The sequence below is a fragment of the Merops nubicus genome, unplaced genomic scaffold, assembly GCF_000691845.1.
Source record: "Merops nubicus isolate BGI_N331 unplaced genomic scaffold, ASM69184v1 scaffold10207, whole genome shotgun sequence".
NCBI lineage: Eukaryota > Metazoa > Chordata > Aves > Coraciiformes > Meropidae > Merops > Merops nubicus.
The window spans coordinates 42,374-59,672 of NW_008622324.1; the positions used below are offsets into that span (position 1 = coordinate 42,374).

The following is a 17,299-nucleotide window of genomic DNA, read 5'->3' on the forward strand; positions in this document are numbered from 1 at the left end:
AAGTTGAAGCTCTAAGAGGTTCCAAGTAGCTGTAGTTAAATTCTAGATAGCTCAGAAGTATTCAGTAAAGGACTTCTTGCAGGAGGCTGGATTAATCTTGCCAGCAGGTTCAGCCAGTTCCTAAAGAACTCAATTGTTTGAATGCCATAAATAAAAGTAATAATAAAACATCAACATCTAAATATAGATTATCATCCATACAAAAACACCAGAGCATTCTTCAGATGAAAGAAAAGCTTACGAGTCACAAAGTGATATTTAAGCTTTTTAGCTTAAGATATTTAATCTTATTTAAATCTCTTCTATCTTATTTAAGATATTTAAGCTTTTTTTAAAGTTTTGTTTCCAGAAGTTTTCAAAACTAGAAATTCTAAGAACAATTTATTGATTGAAACAAAAGTTTCAGTATAGCCTCTCTTGGAGCTGCTACTTTTTTATTTAGCAATCAAATTTCTCAACGTTCTGGCACCAAACAGCACCATCTTATACACTGTATTCAAGAGAAAGTTAATACACAGGTTCCAGTGTAAAGAGTCTTTGTAAAAGCCTTGTAGAACTCTACCTAGCAAGTTCACAGTCCACCTGAACCACTCCAGGGACTTTAAAAAGAAAGCATTTGAGAATTTACAAACTCAGAGTTTTGACTTTTATTTAAACGATTCAGGCCTGCTTTGCCTACCAGAAGTACATTATATATTCTGCACCACTACCATTAAAAGTGCCACATAGTGCAATTAATCTTAAAAACTCGCATACTTTAAAGAGTCTTTTAACAAAGAATAATACCCATTGTGATGATCTGACTTAATAGTTGCTAAATTTAGGAGGACATTGACTGATTTAGATTCTTGTATTAAATGTGCAAACCTTTTATCCTTATTATGATTACTATTACACACTTGTGTGGGGTTTTCTGAACTAACTCTCACATCCACCTTATGGATATAGAGTCATAGAATCATTGAGGTTGGGAAAGCTCTCCAAGACTATCAAGTCCAACTGTCAACCCAACACTACTGTGACCACTAAACCATGTCCTGAAGTGCCACACCCACGTGTTTTTTTGAACCCCTCCAGGGATGGTGACTCCAGCACCTCCCTAGGCAGCCTTGGCCAAGGCCTCACCACTCTGCCAGGAGAGAAATTCTTCCTCATATGCAATCGAAACCTCCCCTGGTGCAACTTCAGCCCATTGCCTCCGACCCTATCGTTGGTTACTTGGGAGAAGAGACCAACCCCCACCTCACGCCAACCGCCTATCAGGGAGCTGTAGAGAGCAAGAAGGTCTTCCCTCCGCCTCCTCTTCTCCAGTCTAAACAATCCCAATTCCCTCCTGTTCCTCATAAGCCATGTTCCCCAGACCTTTCATCAGCTTCACTGCCCTTCTCAAAGGCAACAAGCAAATGAACAGTAAAACCTTGCCATGAATATTAAAGTGACCAGCAACGCAACAGGTGAGATCAATGTTATCTAAAATCATTTGTGGTATTATTACCAGATATACCACATCATCTATTTAACAGGGCTTAACACTGCAAACTGAACCCCCATAGCAGGTATAAAATTCCCTAAAACACTTTCTTGAAGAAAGGCAGAATTACTGGATTTTTCTCTGAAAAGCAAGGCAAGCATTTGAGCAGGTATTTCCACTTCCACATCTGGGGTTAATAAATCGTCCATCACCTGAACCACCGAACCCTCTAGCTATGTTGTGAAAACATATATTTACAAATATACTCATTTTGCATTGTATATTCCTTTATGGAGATTACAGCTCTTTTACAGGCTTACATATTGCTGCTGCTGCGTACTCTACATAGTTATATAGTTGCTTTCATTTTATCTCGCCAATGAAAAAAACAATTGTTTGTTCACTTTAATCTTGCAAGAGAAATAACACTCCTATGACCTTCTATCATCACACCACTACTAGTCCAAGAAATTATTTTTAAAGCAGGTAAATTTGCGTGGTAACTCTGGACAGACCTAAGAATAAAAGCTGCTGTTCTGGGAACGTTAATACATTTCAAAACATATAGCAGGCTTAAGCCACAGACTGGATATAATGTTGATGAAAACAAAAGCATAAAACCTGGCTCAGGGATTTTAAAATTTTCGTACATGATCACCTTAAATAAATAAATAAGCTACATACTATTTCTATTTTAAACTGAACACATTAGAAGAGGTGAACAGACTTTCATGACCAATTATTCACACGTCTTGGATCTTTAAGAGTAATTAGCATTTCAGCATGTTTAAGATCTAGTTAAACCAGTCCTTCCATTTGTCCATCATGCAATTAAGCGTCACAGATTATTCATTCTGGCCCTGAAACATGAATCCTCTGAGAAACATACACGCAAAAGTGTAGTAAGTTGATGGAAAAACAAAATACATGCTCTTCAGAATTGATGCAATGATGATAAACAAGGAGTGGATTTTACTTAATTCATCCAGGCTGATTAACTGCATCCTCCATATAGATTACATAGTCACCCCTCCTTACTGTCCCAACATCCCTTGCTGTCCACATGGCATCTAGCAAGTAAATCTGGATAGAGACTCACAGAAACAAAACAACTTTCCATTTTCTGGAAAAGACAGGGAAAGATAAATTCTCTAGTTGTCCCCACTAAAGGAAAAACTGCAGAAAAAGCACAAACCTAGCAGCTTTAAAATCCACAGAAAGACATTCAGAAATAACCAAACTGTAAGAAGCGGCTTCAGGGGGAGTTCACATCTCATTAGGTACCAAACACTCCCAACTACAAGATGATTCCATCAGTTACATTACTGACACAAATCCATTTTGAAATATAAACGATATAACTTTTTAGGTACAAAGGTCACGGTTCATAAGAAATGATGCAGTTCTCTCTTTCTACACACAATAATTAGCTGAGTGGAAATGTTTTAATGGCTTTTTTCCTAACAGAATTCATAAATTGCAATTTAATCTGTAAAACTCAGAGGTAATGCAGCTAGAATCACAGATAAAGCATACAGAAAATATAAAATTTACATGTACAATTAACACAATATATACATTTTATCCGAGTCAAAAGAATGTTTAAGAATGCTGTAAGAATCAGAAAGTAACAATTATGGCACAAGATGTCATAAAATGCCTTTTCATCTTGTTTCACTAGATGTTAACTCATCTGCCTTTTACTCCTCTGCAACTTCCGATTTCCATCTCAGGTTCGTGAGGATTTTCAAAAATATGAGAAGTGACCACAGCTGTCACTGACGGACAGTCTCACTGCTGCACAAAGCGGCAGCCAAAAAAACCACCTTGCGCCACTGGAAGACTTAGTGAAACAGTATCTTATGAAATTGGTCAAAGAAGGACGACCCCCTAAAGAAAATAAAGGATCACAAAGAATGAACAAATGTATTTGTATATAACCTGCGGCGGTGCAGGTGTTGAAGAGCAGGACCCTGCCCTCGTAACTTTTGGAAAGGTGACAGAGGAGGAATGAGAAGGAAAAAGACAATAAACTGTTTTTTTAAAACTGATTTTAAAAGCCTACTGGAATGTTAGCATCCATTTTTAGTAAGTCCTCCCTAAAAACATGAAAGGGAATGAAAGGAGTAGTTGATATACCACTCTGTAACCCTTCCCTATCTGTAATAAAACCAGATCAGCACTAGTCACACCCCTTGCACTGAGAATTTAGGATTCAGCGGCAATACCAATCTCAATTTTAGGTCCTAGGTGAGAAAGCTGCATACGTTCCGTTATGCCCTGCTTAGGCAAAGCTACCTCCCTAAGCACAGACCTTCCAGTTTCAGTCATCACCATCTTCACAGTGAAAGATTCCCTCCAGCACAGACTGCACTCTCCACTAATACTTGTTATAAATTGAGTTGTCGTTCAGCAAGATTACAAAAAAAAGGAAGAAAAGTATGGATAGATATCATTGTGGCAAAAGTCAATAAACATCCAGTGCTATTTATTTTCAAGAACTGCTCTCGAATAGACAGACTCCATCATCTCAAGTGTCTCAGTTCACACACAAGAGGTTGCAGCCCAAACCCAAAGCTATTTAGAGGAAAAGTTTTCTTTGAAGCCTGCATGTGAATGAGCACCATGTTCTACCCCTCCATCAAACCAGCTGAGATATAACACTGAACAAAAGTATACACACACTTCAACAAATGAAGCTTTGCATTTAATGATTCCATGTTATTTAGCAGAATTGCTGGAAGAATTTTCTGGAAAAGGGGAAACACAACCCACACTTTTAAAAAGGGAAAAAATTAAGACCCAGTGAACTACAGGCCAGTCAGGCTCACCTCTGTGCCCCGCAACATCATGGAGCAGGGCCTCCTGAAAACTGTGCTAAGGCACATGGAAAACAGAGAGGTGACTGGTGACAGCCCATACAGCTTCACTAAAGGCAAGTCGCGCCTGACAGATTTGGTGACCTTCTACAATGGGTTTATAGCCTTAGTGGATACAGGAAGAGCAACTGACATAATCTACCTGGACTTGTGCCAAGCACTTGACACTGTCCTGCGTGACATCCTTGTCTCTAAATTGGAGAGATATGAATCGGACAGATGGACCACTCGGTGGATAAGGAATTAGCTGGATGCTCAAACACAGCTGGTATCAACAGCTTGATGTCCGAGCAGAGACAAGTGGCACTCCTCAGGGTCAGTATTGGGACCAATGCTGTTTAACATCTTTGTTGGTGACCTGGACAGGGGAATAGAGTACACCCTCAGCAAGTTTGCCAATGACACCAAGCTGTGTAGTACAATTGTACCATACTGGAGGGAAGGGATGCAAACCAGAGGGACCCAGACAGACTTGAGATGTAGGTCCAAGCAAACCTCATGAAGCTCAACATGGCCAAGTGCAAGGTCAGATGCAATCCCAAGCACAAATACAGGCTGGGTGATGAGCGGATTGAGAACAGTCCTGCAGAAGAGGACTTGGTGTATTGGTGCATAAAAAGCTGGACATGAGCCAGCAATGTGCACTCACAGTCCCAAAAGCCAATCACATCCTGGACTGCACCACAAGCAAGTCAAGGGAACATGATTCTCCCCCCTGCTCTGGTGAGACCTTACTTGAGCAGGTCTAGAGGAGGGCCATATTGTGATTGGGGGCTGCAGAACCTCTCCTACAAGGACAGGCTGAGTGTTTGGGCTCTTCAGCCTGGAGAAGAGAAGACTGGGGAGACCTTATTAGCCTTCCAGTTCTTAGAAATGAGAGATGAGGAGGGACTCTTACTCAGGGACTATAATGACAGGAAAGGGGCAGGGCTTTAGGCAACCTGACCTAGTGGAAGGTGTCCCTGCTTATAGCAGCAGTTTGGAATTAGATGATCTTTAAGGTTCCCTCTGACACAAACCAGTCTAAGATTCTAGTAATTCTGTAGCTTCAGTGGTTAAGTTTGTAATAGTGCCTTCATCTAAGTAAACAGATACACATCCCAGATCACATATTTTCCATATTAACTATTTCTCATGGTATGAGATGTCAGATTTGCCTCTGGAAGCAGTAAGCACAGCTGCTCTTCTCATACAACAAGCCTTCCATATTAGCAGCTCAGATGTCACTGTAGCGCATTTCATGGCAGAGGTAGGAGCTTTGGCAGAATGCTCAAGAGTCAGGGGTAGAGAGGGAATAGGAATTCAAGTCATCAAGCCAGAAAAATTCACAAAATATCTATCATTTATTCCAAGTGTTAAAAATAGGTTTCACTTCATTTCCCTCTCCCAACCACAGATATTTGCTACAAGTTTGTTTCTTCTTTACTTTGAAAAGAAGGCTTAGTCCTCTTCCACATACAAGGATCCAGAGATTTGTCTGTAGCCTAGAGGAAACCACAGGGTGCCTTCATAGGAGTATCTTGTATCATGTGGGAATCTATCCAGTTGGCTTCAATTAGCATGAGACTGTAAAAATAAGGCTTTAAATTGACCTAGGTCCAAATGCACTCTTCTGAAAGCACTTGAAGCTCTGGCACCCAGTCCTTCAGCTGCCAGTGTACTGAAAGCACTATGAGTTTTAAGATGACATGCCTGTAAAAGCTAAAGTCTCTCTCATATGCCCCAAATTGCCTCAGTCTTAACTTAGTTCAGTGCTCCCTTTGTATATAAACACAGCTGGGACCCAGAAATTAATTTGATGAATGGATCAACAGTTAAAGCCAAGAGACATTTTTGGAGCACACCCACCACACCATAAAAGAGCTGGGTAACAGCACCTTACATAACACCTAGAAGAGGTATTGCCCATGTCCCCACTCGTAATGGCAATACTTAGACCAAAGGGCTTAAGTGAACAGGGGAGATTCATTCCAAATTCCCATCATTGCTTGCAAAAGTCAGAGCCTTTACTAAAACCTCCAAACTACCACACTAGCAGCTAAGGGAAGGGTGAGGAACACACCTCCTGCCACTTCATGCATCAAAGGTGGCAGATTCTTCCATTCTCAATTAAGAAGTGAATCCCAAGATGAAACATTGGAACCTGCTGGACAGGAGAGCACAGTGGTTAGCCACAGGTCTCACCTCTCTTCTAGGCAGTTCATGCAGAAGATAGAGCAACCAGCTGTTGGAAGAGCCTTCCCCATTACCATGCTGCTCTTTTGAGTCCTTGCTCTGAGCTAGCAGCTCACACTACCCACACTGCTGGCAGCATGCCTAACAGGTTAAGGTTCAGTCTTTACAGAAGCTGGCCCTAGATGTCTGAGTTTAGCACCTGATGCAGGTCTGAGGCCAGCCTAAGCACACAGTCCTCCTTTCAGACAGAAGTTACAGAAAAATCCACATTTGTTGCCTGGAATGATGCTACAACAGCTTCAAATTAACAAGGCCCTTACAACACAAATAACTACCAAGTATCACAGGACACTGTTCCCCCCCAGCTCACTCCCATCTGCGTGCACAGGGTGCTCCTGGACATCACTTTGGTTAGGCTCAACTGCTACAATGACTTTTTAAATTCATTAAGGTCAATGAAAGATGTTATACAAGTTACTACAACTGGTGCAAGAAAAAAAAATTAGAAGCCTGGAAGGCAGCAGAGACTGATGCTACATTCCCAGAAGCATATGCAAAAAAACACCACCACACAAAGAAGAACATAACCTGAAGAGGCAGGATCACAGATAGTCTGCAAACAACCATTCTATTTCATTCTCATCAATTTATTTTACCCTACATCCTGTGGCCTAATACAAGTGGTTGTGTATTTTTCCCCAATTTTATTATTAATTTTATATACACACACAAACATGGAATACATGCAAAACCACCCATGTTAGCCACGAGTGTGCTGTTTGCCAAAGGACAAGATATTCTCATCCTCCATTAGTAAGCAAAGGTAGTAAGCCTTATTGTAATGGAGAGAAAAACAGGTCCATTTCACTAGTGCAACACTTGCTTTATTATCTACCACAATTCTCAAAACAAACAGTGATATGAAAGAGAAACAAAACAAGTTCTAATGCACATATCCATGGCAATTTTCCTTAATCAGTAAAGCCTAGAACAGAATAAACCTATTTGGAGTCAGTTTTACAAGACCCTAGATACTATTAAATGTTCCAGCAGAGAGCTGAACAGGCCTACAGCAATGAGGTACAGCCACTGGAAATTTTGGGATTTCCCTCCACCTTCTGCACTGTTGTATTTTTTTTTTTTTCATTCTGCTCACTTCACCACCACAGCTGTATTAGCTCCAGTAACTACACTGGCTCACCCAAAATGTTGCTGTAACTGAAAAATCCAGACAGCATCCAGAAAAGCAATGTTAAAAAGCTGATTATTGTTCAAAAATCTGGAACATACACCATAATTAATCCTTCAAGCACATGTCAGTGAGAGAACATCCTTGTCAGAAGTTGACATAGACAGTGCCTGTTTTGTACTGCTTTTGTAAAATAAGTACTCAGCTCTCAATATACGAGGAGACCAACTGTCACTTGTTCGTTTTAGTAAAACCTTATTTTATAGAATACAAATAATTTTTGGTTATTTAGCTAAAGAAAAAAAAAAAACTTTCTCCACCTGTTCAGCCTTACTAGGTTTTAGGCAGTTACAAGCACTTGAAACATACTGACAACAGCATTTGGACATATCCTGATAACACAGGAATACACAGAAAACATTAGCATGCTTGGTACCAAACCACACTTCTGCACACACACTTTTCTAGAAAGGAAAAAGCAAGATAGTTCACCAAGAGCATAAACATAGCTAGAAAAGTCAGCCATCACCCATATTTACATTCAAATTCACTGGGTTAAGAGGAAGTAAAAAGCCCCAAGTCATTTTCAGGATAGCTGGGCTACAGGAGGACTTTCAGAATCTGAGAACTTCAGTAACCAACTACAGTACAGCTTTCCCTCAAAAAAAAAACCAAAGCATTAAAAAGACTAGTGAGTAACAAACATGCCTATTTCCTTTTGGGTTTTCATTTTTTTAAAAAAAAGCTAGGAATCAAAACCCTTTACCTACCTCACCAAAAGTTTACACTAAAATTCAAATTTGCTTTGGTGAAGTGCTGCTGAGACTCATAATAGGATCAAATACTACTTAAAGCATATTTCATTTTCCTTTAAAAAGTCAGGAATGAGGATCAGACTGAATTCACAAAAATGGCTGAATAAGAAAAGCCTCTCAAATTTTATGAAATTGTATTTTCCTGTTATTTTCATAGTTCAGGAACACGTGTTTTATGTCCCTCTGTAGCAAGCAACTGAAGAACAGATGGTATTAGGTCTTAAGTTACTCTTCCCTTGATAATTTAAACAAGCTGAAATGCCATAGTATGGGAGTATACATTTTACCCATTACTCCCACTGCATATTTAACCACCACACTATACAGCCATTTTTCTGTTTTAAAACAATACAACAAAATTATTTTCCATTAAATTCCTTATGAAAATATGACCATGTACCCTGTGACATGATACAAATTAAAAGTGCACGTGCATTTATATGGCAGATTCTTGACAAGGAGGGAAAAAAATTCCATCAGCTCCAGAAATTCACTTATTTGGAATACTGCAGGAGCCACAGTAGGGTTAGACAGGCTATGACATGTTTAGTAGGGATAATTTTTTTAAAAACAAACATTGCTGGGATGATAGTGAACCGAAAACAGGTATGCAAGACCCTCCAAGCTTGAGATGGAGCATCTTCCAACAAAAGAATTCTAAGATGAGTATAATTATGTAAGTCTACTCATTTTGTCTTTCCTAGACTGAGTGGAAGGGGTATCACCACACACCACTAATCATTACATATTTGGGGTAAGCCAAGCCATGGCTAACAAAAAAACCCCTCAGTCACTATAGTGACTGGGTCTGGTACACATTTATTGCCAGCTGATTTAGAACTCAGTTTTCCCACTAAGATACTTCCTAAGGCTTAGAGGTTTTCAGTGACATGCGATGTGCTGTGTCCACAACAGACTGTAGAAGACAGGAGACCAGGCAGGACTCGACCTTCTTGTTGCACCAAATTCTCAGTATCTTTTACATGGGCATGATCATCTGCAAGGAGTAAGTCAGAACAACTGCTCAAAAGCCATGCTCATCTGAAAGGACAAAATTCCCAACAAACAAGCTGTTTTGGATAAACAATGCCAAAATGAGTGATGGATTTGATGTCTTTGGAGTAGAATAAGATTTTTTCCAAAGATATGGGAAGCTCCTTAATGATTTGAAGATTAGTCCAGAGCAAGGGACCAATCTAACACAAACAGGCTCTATTTTGTGGTTCATGCAGCTTTAGAAAGATCTACAAGCACTTAGGGAAGAAGAGATGGGTTTGAAGAATGAGGGTGTAAACCTTTCTTTTTCCATTTCAAACAGCTCACACTTGCACAAACTGATGAAAGGCTTTTCTCATTTGCACTCAGAAGTGAAATAGAAGCAAAGAGGAACTAAGACTCCTCTCTAAATCTAAAGAAAAATCATCACACCAGATCCAACAGAGATTTGAAAGTATATACCACCTTGCAGTTTTAACCATTCCAGACTCCACCACAGAAGGTGCTGCAACACAGTTGCAGAGAATGTAAAGTAGCAAGTAAAACTTGCTCCTGGCAGAAAGGCAGGCTTCTCATTTCAAAGCAGGTGGACAGGCAGCAGGAAAGGAACTCATTCCTCCATTTCAGAGCTACACAGGAATAGCAAGATACTGGATGAAGGCTGTTTCTAGCTGACTCAGCTCCACAGAAAAAGAACCTACTTCCCCTTCCTTGAAAAGCCAGGTTTCAGGCATACCAAAATCAACGCTGGAATAGCACCAATGCTTTCCAGTATGCTAATATCACTCCAGGGAAAAAAAATGCCTTCAAGATGTAACTGCAATTTCACTTGTACAAACTTAAACAAGGAAAATCTGCTCTGCTTCTGCATGACCATTTCAGATATTCTCCAAACACTATTTGCATAAACCCCTCCTACTGCAGAGCAATGAAGATGTCTTCCAAGTGTCATGCATCTCATATGATATGAATTTGGCTGCCCTTTTCTTATGCCTACAAGCTGCCTGGGTATCATGCAGCAGGACTTACCCTGCATTTATGTTTTCTGGCCAGTCAGACCTACCAGAGAGCCTGCTGAATGCACAGATAAGTGTGATTGCTGCCGGCAATCAACAGCTATGTCATGGCCAGTCTGAAAAAACAAACTTCCTCTGAAGAGGCACGTGTAGCAAGCTCTTCTTAGCACCCAGACCTACCACTCCAGTAAGTCTCCTTAAGCATGGGAGATTTATCACTACCTCCCTCCTCAACAATGCTTTCACACCTCATCCTCCCAGCAGAGCCTCTACCCTCAGCCTACCCACCCAAGAATCACTCTTCCCAGCCTCGGCAGCAATATCTAATCTCTCAGAGCATGCAAACCCCCTTACAACTCCAGTAACCAACAGCTGAATTGCTATTGTTGCCCTTTTAGCACATCATTACCGGTGCCACTTGAACTTTCTTCAGACCTCTGTTACTCCCTAACCACAAAACAAGGCAGCAGAAAATAAGTGTAAGAGTGTTATACACACAGGTCGGACTGCATACCAAGCACAAATACTACCAAGATGACAGCTTGTAACAGGAACTTCTTTCTCTGTCAGCTGTGGACAAGAGATTACGAAGAGGGACCAGAAATATCCTTTACATCAAATCCTGATTTTATTTTAAGTCATTTCCTCTTGCATCAAGTGGACCCCACACATTTAGAATGAAGAGTTTAACTAGGATAGACAGCCTCTAGGCAAAATGTACTAAAAAGAAAAAAAGAGTCTTGTTTGATTCAAAAGCAGAATCTGAAGTCTGACCCAGCTGTATTTCATTTACTGAATTTGAGAAGCAGTCTATTAATAGATCACTATCATATCACTATCCTGCTTTTCCATGTCAGGGCAACAGCTATACTAGCGAACAACTGTTATAAAGGCAGATGTTTTCATATTGACACTAAAAGAGAGCTAAACCAATTGTTTAAAAATTAAGAAGTCACCATCTCAGGAATTAAAGCGGACAACATTAGTCTCAGGGTTAATTTAATATGAGCACACAGCAATGTTAGATTCAAGCTTTTAGGTATACTCTCCCTCCTTTCTTCCTCCAAGCAGATTTTCTAAATTACTTGGTTCATTTTCACTACAAAGTTTACCTGGCCCGTAAATTAACACCATAGATGGTAACTAGTTACTATTACAACACCAGATGAATGCTGTCAGCCAACAAGGACACTAACAAAAGCGTAACTACCACATCAGTGAAAATCTTGAGGTTGTTAGCTTTTTCAGAAAGAAATCCCCTGGATCTCTGATACAGGGCCACAAGACATCCTCCTCCTCTCACATAATTTAATATCACAAGTTCATTTTACCAGACAGAGCAAAGTGGGCTTGCTTTAACAGTGTCTCTTTTACAGGATCCTCTCCCCTAATTATGCAAACACATTTGCTTACACAAAAACATCTGAGCCACGGGTCCTAAGTATCACTTTAACCAACTATCACAAATCTCATAAGTGGACATAAGATGGAAAACACCATTTAAAAAGTTAGCAAAATAGTTATAGGCATCATAGCCTCCTCTCAAAGAAGTCAACACATCTAGATACAAGCTGCATGTTTTTCCTCCCTTCCGCCACTCAAACTAGAAATTTTGCCTCAAGGAAAGATTACCAGGCTTTGCAACAGAAATTATCAAGTTCACATAGGTCTATCATTAATGACTTTAAATGCCCCTTTTATTCACTGTGCATTAAAACAAAGTTTAATCTCATCTTGCACTTCTAGATTATTTATACCATATTAAAATCAGTCAGCTATCAGCCAATCCAGATGAGCTTCTCATTTAAGAAGTAAACACCTGAGATCAAGAAAATACATTGTCTGTTCCCATATTAATACTGTATGTGAACCAAATGGAAGAAATACTCAGAAATGCACCAACATTTAGGACTTAATTTTCATTAAGGATCTTCTCCCTCTAAACATTTGAAACTCACAAATATCTAAGTGACTTAAAACATAATGTACTTTCACATTTTTTTTCTTTGGTTCAGGCAGTTTGAAAAGACCAGCAATGACATAGAACAGAAAAATTGCTATAAAACTATGAAGTAAAAAAACTTATGTTGTAAAGACATTTAACTTTCTCCCTGCAGAATTATATTACCAGAAGCTGGACAGAAAAGCTGCAGGCACAGGGTGCAAGAAATTGACAGCTAGGAGCAGCATGTCTATTTGTGGTTGTTTTACCATTAGACCATTAGGTTTGGTGGCCATTTGGAAAATGCTATCAGAGCTATTCTAATACCCTTGATTTCTAATTTCAGCTATATGGTCAGAGAAAGAGAACTGACCTCTGCACATCCTTCACTCTTACATAGCTCCCCAAATACCTAATATCCAATACCTGAACTGAGCTCTGTCCCAAGCAGTATCAAGGACTTCCACACATTTGCAGGTAGAGCACCTGGAGACCGAGTGTCCTGAAGAAATCAGCATTCACCTAAGCACTGTTATTCAGGTGTGGAGAACAAGTCTTGGTCAAGCAGTGGAAAAAGCTTGACTTCCATGCAATGCTCACCAGTAGGTGTTTCTCACCTTTCCACCACAGGTACACCAACAGCAGGATGAGACAGTCCATCCTTTCCACATTTTCAACAAAGAAAACTAAAGTTAAACACAGCTAAACAGAAGCTCAGTAGCCAGAGTCCAATCAAGAACCATAAAGTACAACAAGGTTGTTGCATTTGAGATAGTACCACATTTGACTTCTGTCATTTCCCTACATGTTCAAAAGGGAAAAAGGATGGGGATTTTGAAACTATTCATCTAACTAATTTGACTTGCCAGCAGTAGATTGGCAAAAGCTTGTATTCCTTATTCATGACCTAACATTTTACTTAGGAGTGCAACACTGAAATGCTGTTATGCTGAAGCCTCACCACTCAGCAATTGCATCTCACCAATTAAAATTAATTATAGCTGTTGAAAACCTTAGAGTGCAAGCCCTTCCAAACTGCAAGAGCACACTAATCCTGCTCCAGTACTTCAGTTTCAGGAAGGAACAAACTTATTTTCTAGCTAGCATTTAACTGCAGCTTCCCCGTCTTTAGACAGGTCTAAACCCCAAATCTAGTTTTGTTAGTATCTGGATCCTACCCTAATCCAAGGATTTTGGTTCTGAAGCCTAAAGCCATCTTTCCAATGAAATAAAACCACTGAACAAGAATGGCTCACAATTTTTTTTTGTCCTCCTGTACAAAGACCGAGACAGATACAGGCAACAGTACAACTGGACTGAAAAAACTGCTGAACAAGTACAGAGGATTAATGCCCGCATAGAACCTCAACACTGTTAAGTTTTTAACTCTCCAGCTCTAAGAGTAACAAGCACAAGTGTATCTCCAGAAAAAAAGACAAAACACGACTTGCTGCAATTTTTCCCACAAAAAAAGCTGAGATTGATTTTCATGATGTTATACTGCATAGGAAGTCATTTTGTCTTCAGCAGCACAGTGATGATGGCTTCCACTCAGCCTTGTTCACCTGAACACAGAATTTCTGCAGAGAAAAGGGCCTAACTGGCAGTTTATAGAAACTTTCAAAATGCCATGAATAAAACTTGACAGAACCCTCTGAATGTCCTCCCAATAAAACTCCCCAGCTGAACTGAGAGTACTCTGCAAGTCAAAAAGATAACACAGCTATTCACACCTCCTCCCGATAAGCTTCCTTCAGGCAAACTCATCCTAGAAGCACAGGCCTTAATCCCATGGTGATTAAAGACTCTGTCATTCAGTTAGACTATTTCAATCCAGACCAAATTATTCACTTTCATATTTCACATACTATCTCATATTACCTGGCCTCTGGTATCACTTCCAGATCTGCACAGCAAACAGACAGCACTGCTTAAGGAGAGCCAGCAGCCCTCCTCAGTTTATACAGATTGACACCAAATTTCTCTGGAGCAACTGAATAAAGTTTTCTTTCTACATTTAGAGGCATAAAATAAATTCTGGATTAAACTGAAAATATCTAGTAGTAAGACTCGATTTAAACTGAAGCACACATAATGGAAACTAGTAAGACTCAGGGAATTTTTACAGATTTCTTCACATGCAGTCCACTCAAGAACTCCTAAATAATTGTGACTAGAAACAAGAAAACCAATCATCAGGTAAGCTTAATACTGAAGCTTTCCCTTCCCGGTCTTTCCTAGATGTAAATGACCCAAGCACTGGAATTTCAACACACCTCGTTCTCCAATGCATTTGACATTCTTGTAGTTAATGCTAATCTGTTACAGAAAATATGTTGAAAATACATCCATTTCAGCTCCCCTGCTAGACCATACTGAGAAAATTTGGCAACAAGATGAATTCCTGATCTGTGCGATAGCTCTACAGTGACAGATAGCCTGCCTGGTCAGACAGCTCAATAGCATCAGCCTTTTCCCATGGACAAATCTTCTCACCAGAAGCATCCCAATTATCCACCTGAATGAATTTCAGGCTGCCAAAGCAAAAGCCTTCTATGCTTTTATGCTTTTTTCAGTTTCCAGCAGAAGCCAGACAAAGACCAGGCCTGCCTGCAAGGCTTTCTTCCTGGCAGTGCTCACCACACTCAACTCCCCTTTAAACACCTTTAGCAATCCCATGTCCTCTCTCCTCTCCCCTTTCCCCAGGGAGCCCTCCAGGACCCCCTCCAGGCTGGGACGAGGGATTAAACCCCTTAGCACCAGCCCATCATCTCCTTGGCTCTGCAGCCCTACCCTGCCCAGCTGCTGATGCTCTACATTCTGCATCCCTGTCTAATAAAAGGCAGGGGAACACATCATTATGAAGACTGAGAAGTATTCCCATTCTTCTTATTTAGGAAGTAGTGCTGCAGTGAACTATGATTGTAATGTGTAATGAAATCATTAGGAAATAAAGATGTGGCTGCACATCCATCCCCACCCATGCCAGGAAGCCAGGAGTGATTTACAAACAGATTGGGCCAGCATTAAAAGAGACAATCAGGAGTTCAGGTTAATTATATTACATTATTTACATGCTACTCTCAAATACTCTCATAGGAAATAAAGCTCAATCAGCCAGTGGAAAATTAAGGAATTCAAGTTATAACCAAGAGTTAAATCTTCCATGTTTCACCAAAATTACAGATTAGCTCAGATTAAGAAAAAAAAAAATAAAATCCTGTTTAGGTTTTTCTCTTAGATAGGTCTAATTGGGGAATGGATGGTTCGAATGGAACTAACATTCGAACGGATGCTAACAGAAACGAGCTAAGAAAGAGCTGCTAAAAGCAACTTAAAAATATAAGCATACACTAGTGACGTTTTTACAGAAGTGAGATATATAAAAACCACTAAGAAAAGGCTAACAGCTATCTCCCAAACCAGCAGAAGACAGTACTTAAATCTTCACTCTTTAGGTATTGCTAGATGACCATGCTCTAAAGATCTAGAACTCAAATCATATCTTTTATTTAAAAATATTCCTTTTACAAGGTATTTGGATAGATGAGTCTTTGACCTAACTGAAGCACTAGCTGTCCTTGCCTAAAAAAAAAAAAGCATTCAGGTACTTGGGGAGGATGTGATTCCCATGAAGCTGGTGACAGTCACAGTTTCATAGCTGGGAAAAGGGCAAAAACGGGGGCAGCAGATCTGTAATCTTTATAAAAGCATCAGGCATTAATATTTGTAGCAAAAGGTAAGTTCACTCTTGCAAACGCACTCCCAAGTTCATTAGGGGTTCAGTGTCTTTTAATATAGAGCTGCTCCACTTCTAAACCGGCTGCTGTTTTCCGAGGCGCCAGCCGGGGCAGGGGAGACAGGGAGCTCCCCCCGGCTCTTTTCGGCGCACTTTGCGCATTCGGAGAGCGCAGCTCGTGACCTCTTTAGGCAATACGACCGGTCCTACGCTCCCATCATCAGTGCCGGCAGTCAGCTCCAGGGCCGAGAGGGTTAAGCCCGGGAGGAGTGTACATAAGGTGGTAGATTCAGAGCCAATGAGAATATTGCGCTATAGTTAGACACTGGATACTAAGGTATGGCGACTATAAAGGCTGCTCAGAGCTGAGCTTCTCTATGACACCGGCATGTTGCCTTTAGTGCCTAGGCTTACAAACCAGGAAAAAAAAAAAGCAGGAGGATCAGCTCGGCTTACCTGAAGCTCACACCATGCAACTTCCACCCACGTCTCTGTATCCAGACCCTTATAGACCGTTTTGAAGGATCCCCTCCCGAGTTCAATATCGAACTTTAGGAACCTGCCATCCAGCGAGGTGGCAACCGCTTTCATATCAGCCTCCTCCTCAGGCTCCTCTTTCTTAGCCTTGGTCTGATCTTTGGAAGCGTCAGACGCCTCTTTCCTCTCCACATCTCTGCCAGCTTCCTTCTGCTCCTCAGCCCCTAAGACAGCGTCAGGGGCTGGCGCTGCCTTCAGCTCCCCAGAAGGCTCAGACTCCAGGCGCACCTTCTCCGCAGCGCCTTGCCCGGCTTTTGCCCTCTCCGCAATTATCCTCCTGGTTTTAGGGAGCAAGATAATTTTCCTCTGATTCTCTGACTCGGGAAGGTCAAAAGCAGGTTCCTCCTGGTCCGAGTCCACCACACTCCGCCGCAAGAACCGCTGATGGACCATTTTGGGATCCCTGGAGCAGGTGGTGCGGAGCGGCGGGGAAGGTGTTCCTGGGGCTCCCGGCATTGCAGCAGCGTCCGCCCCGCTCCTCCCGCCACCGACGGGCCCATCAATATTCATGATCCTCTCCGCAGCCGAGGGAGCGCTGGG

General features: G+C 40.9%; 1 protein-coding gene across 1 annotated transcript in view; it reads right to left on the minus strand.

The window, feature by feature from the left end:
* LOC103777198 (serine/threonine-protein kinase WNK2-like) overlaps positions 1-17,269 on the minus strand; it is a gene marked incomplete at its 3' end in the record, with an annotated part of 50,942 nt that extends 33,673 nt beyond the window's left edge. The window contains exon 1 of the mRNA XM_008944741.1: positions 16,679-17,269. Within this exon, the coding sequence (XP_008942989.1) occupies positions 16,679-17,269 (591 nt within the window). The remainder of the gene's footprint in view (positions 1-16,678) is intronic.
* Positions 17,270-17,299: the final 30 nt, after the last annotated feature.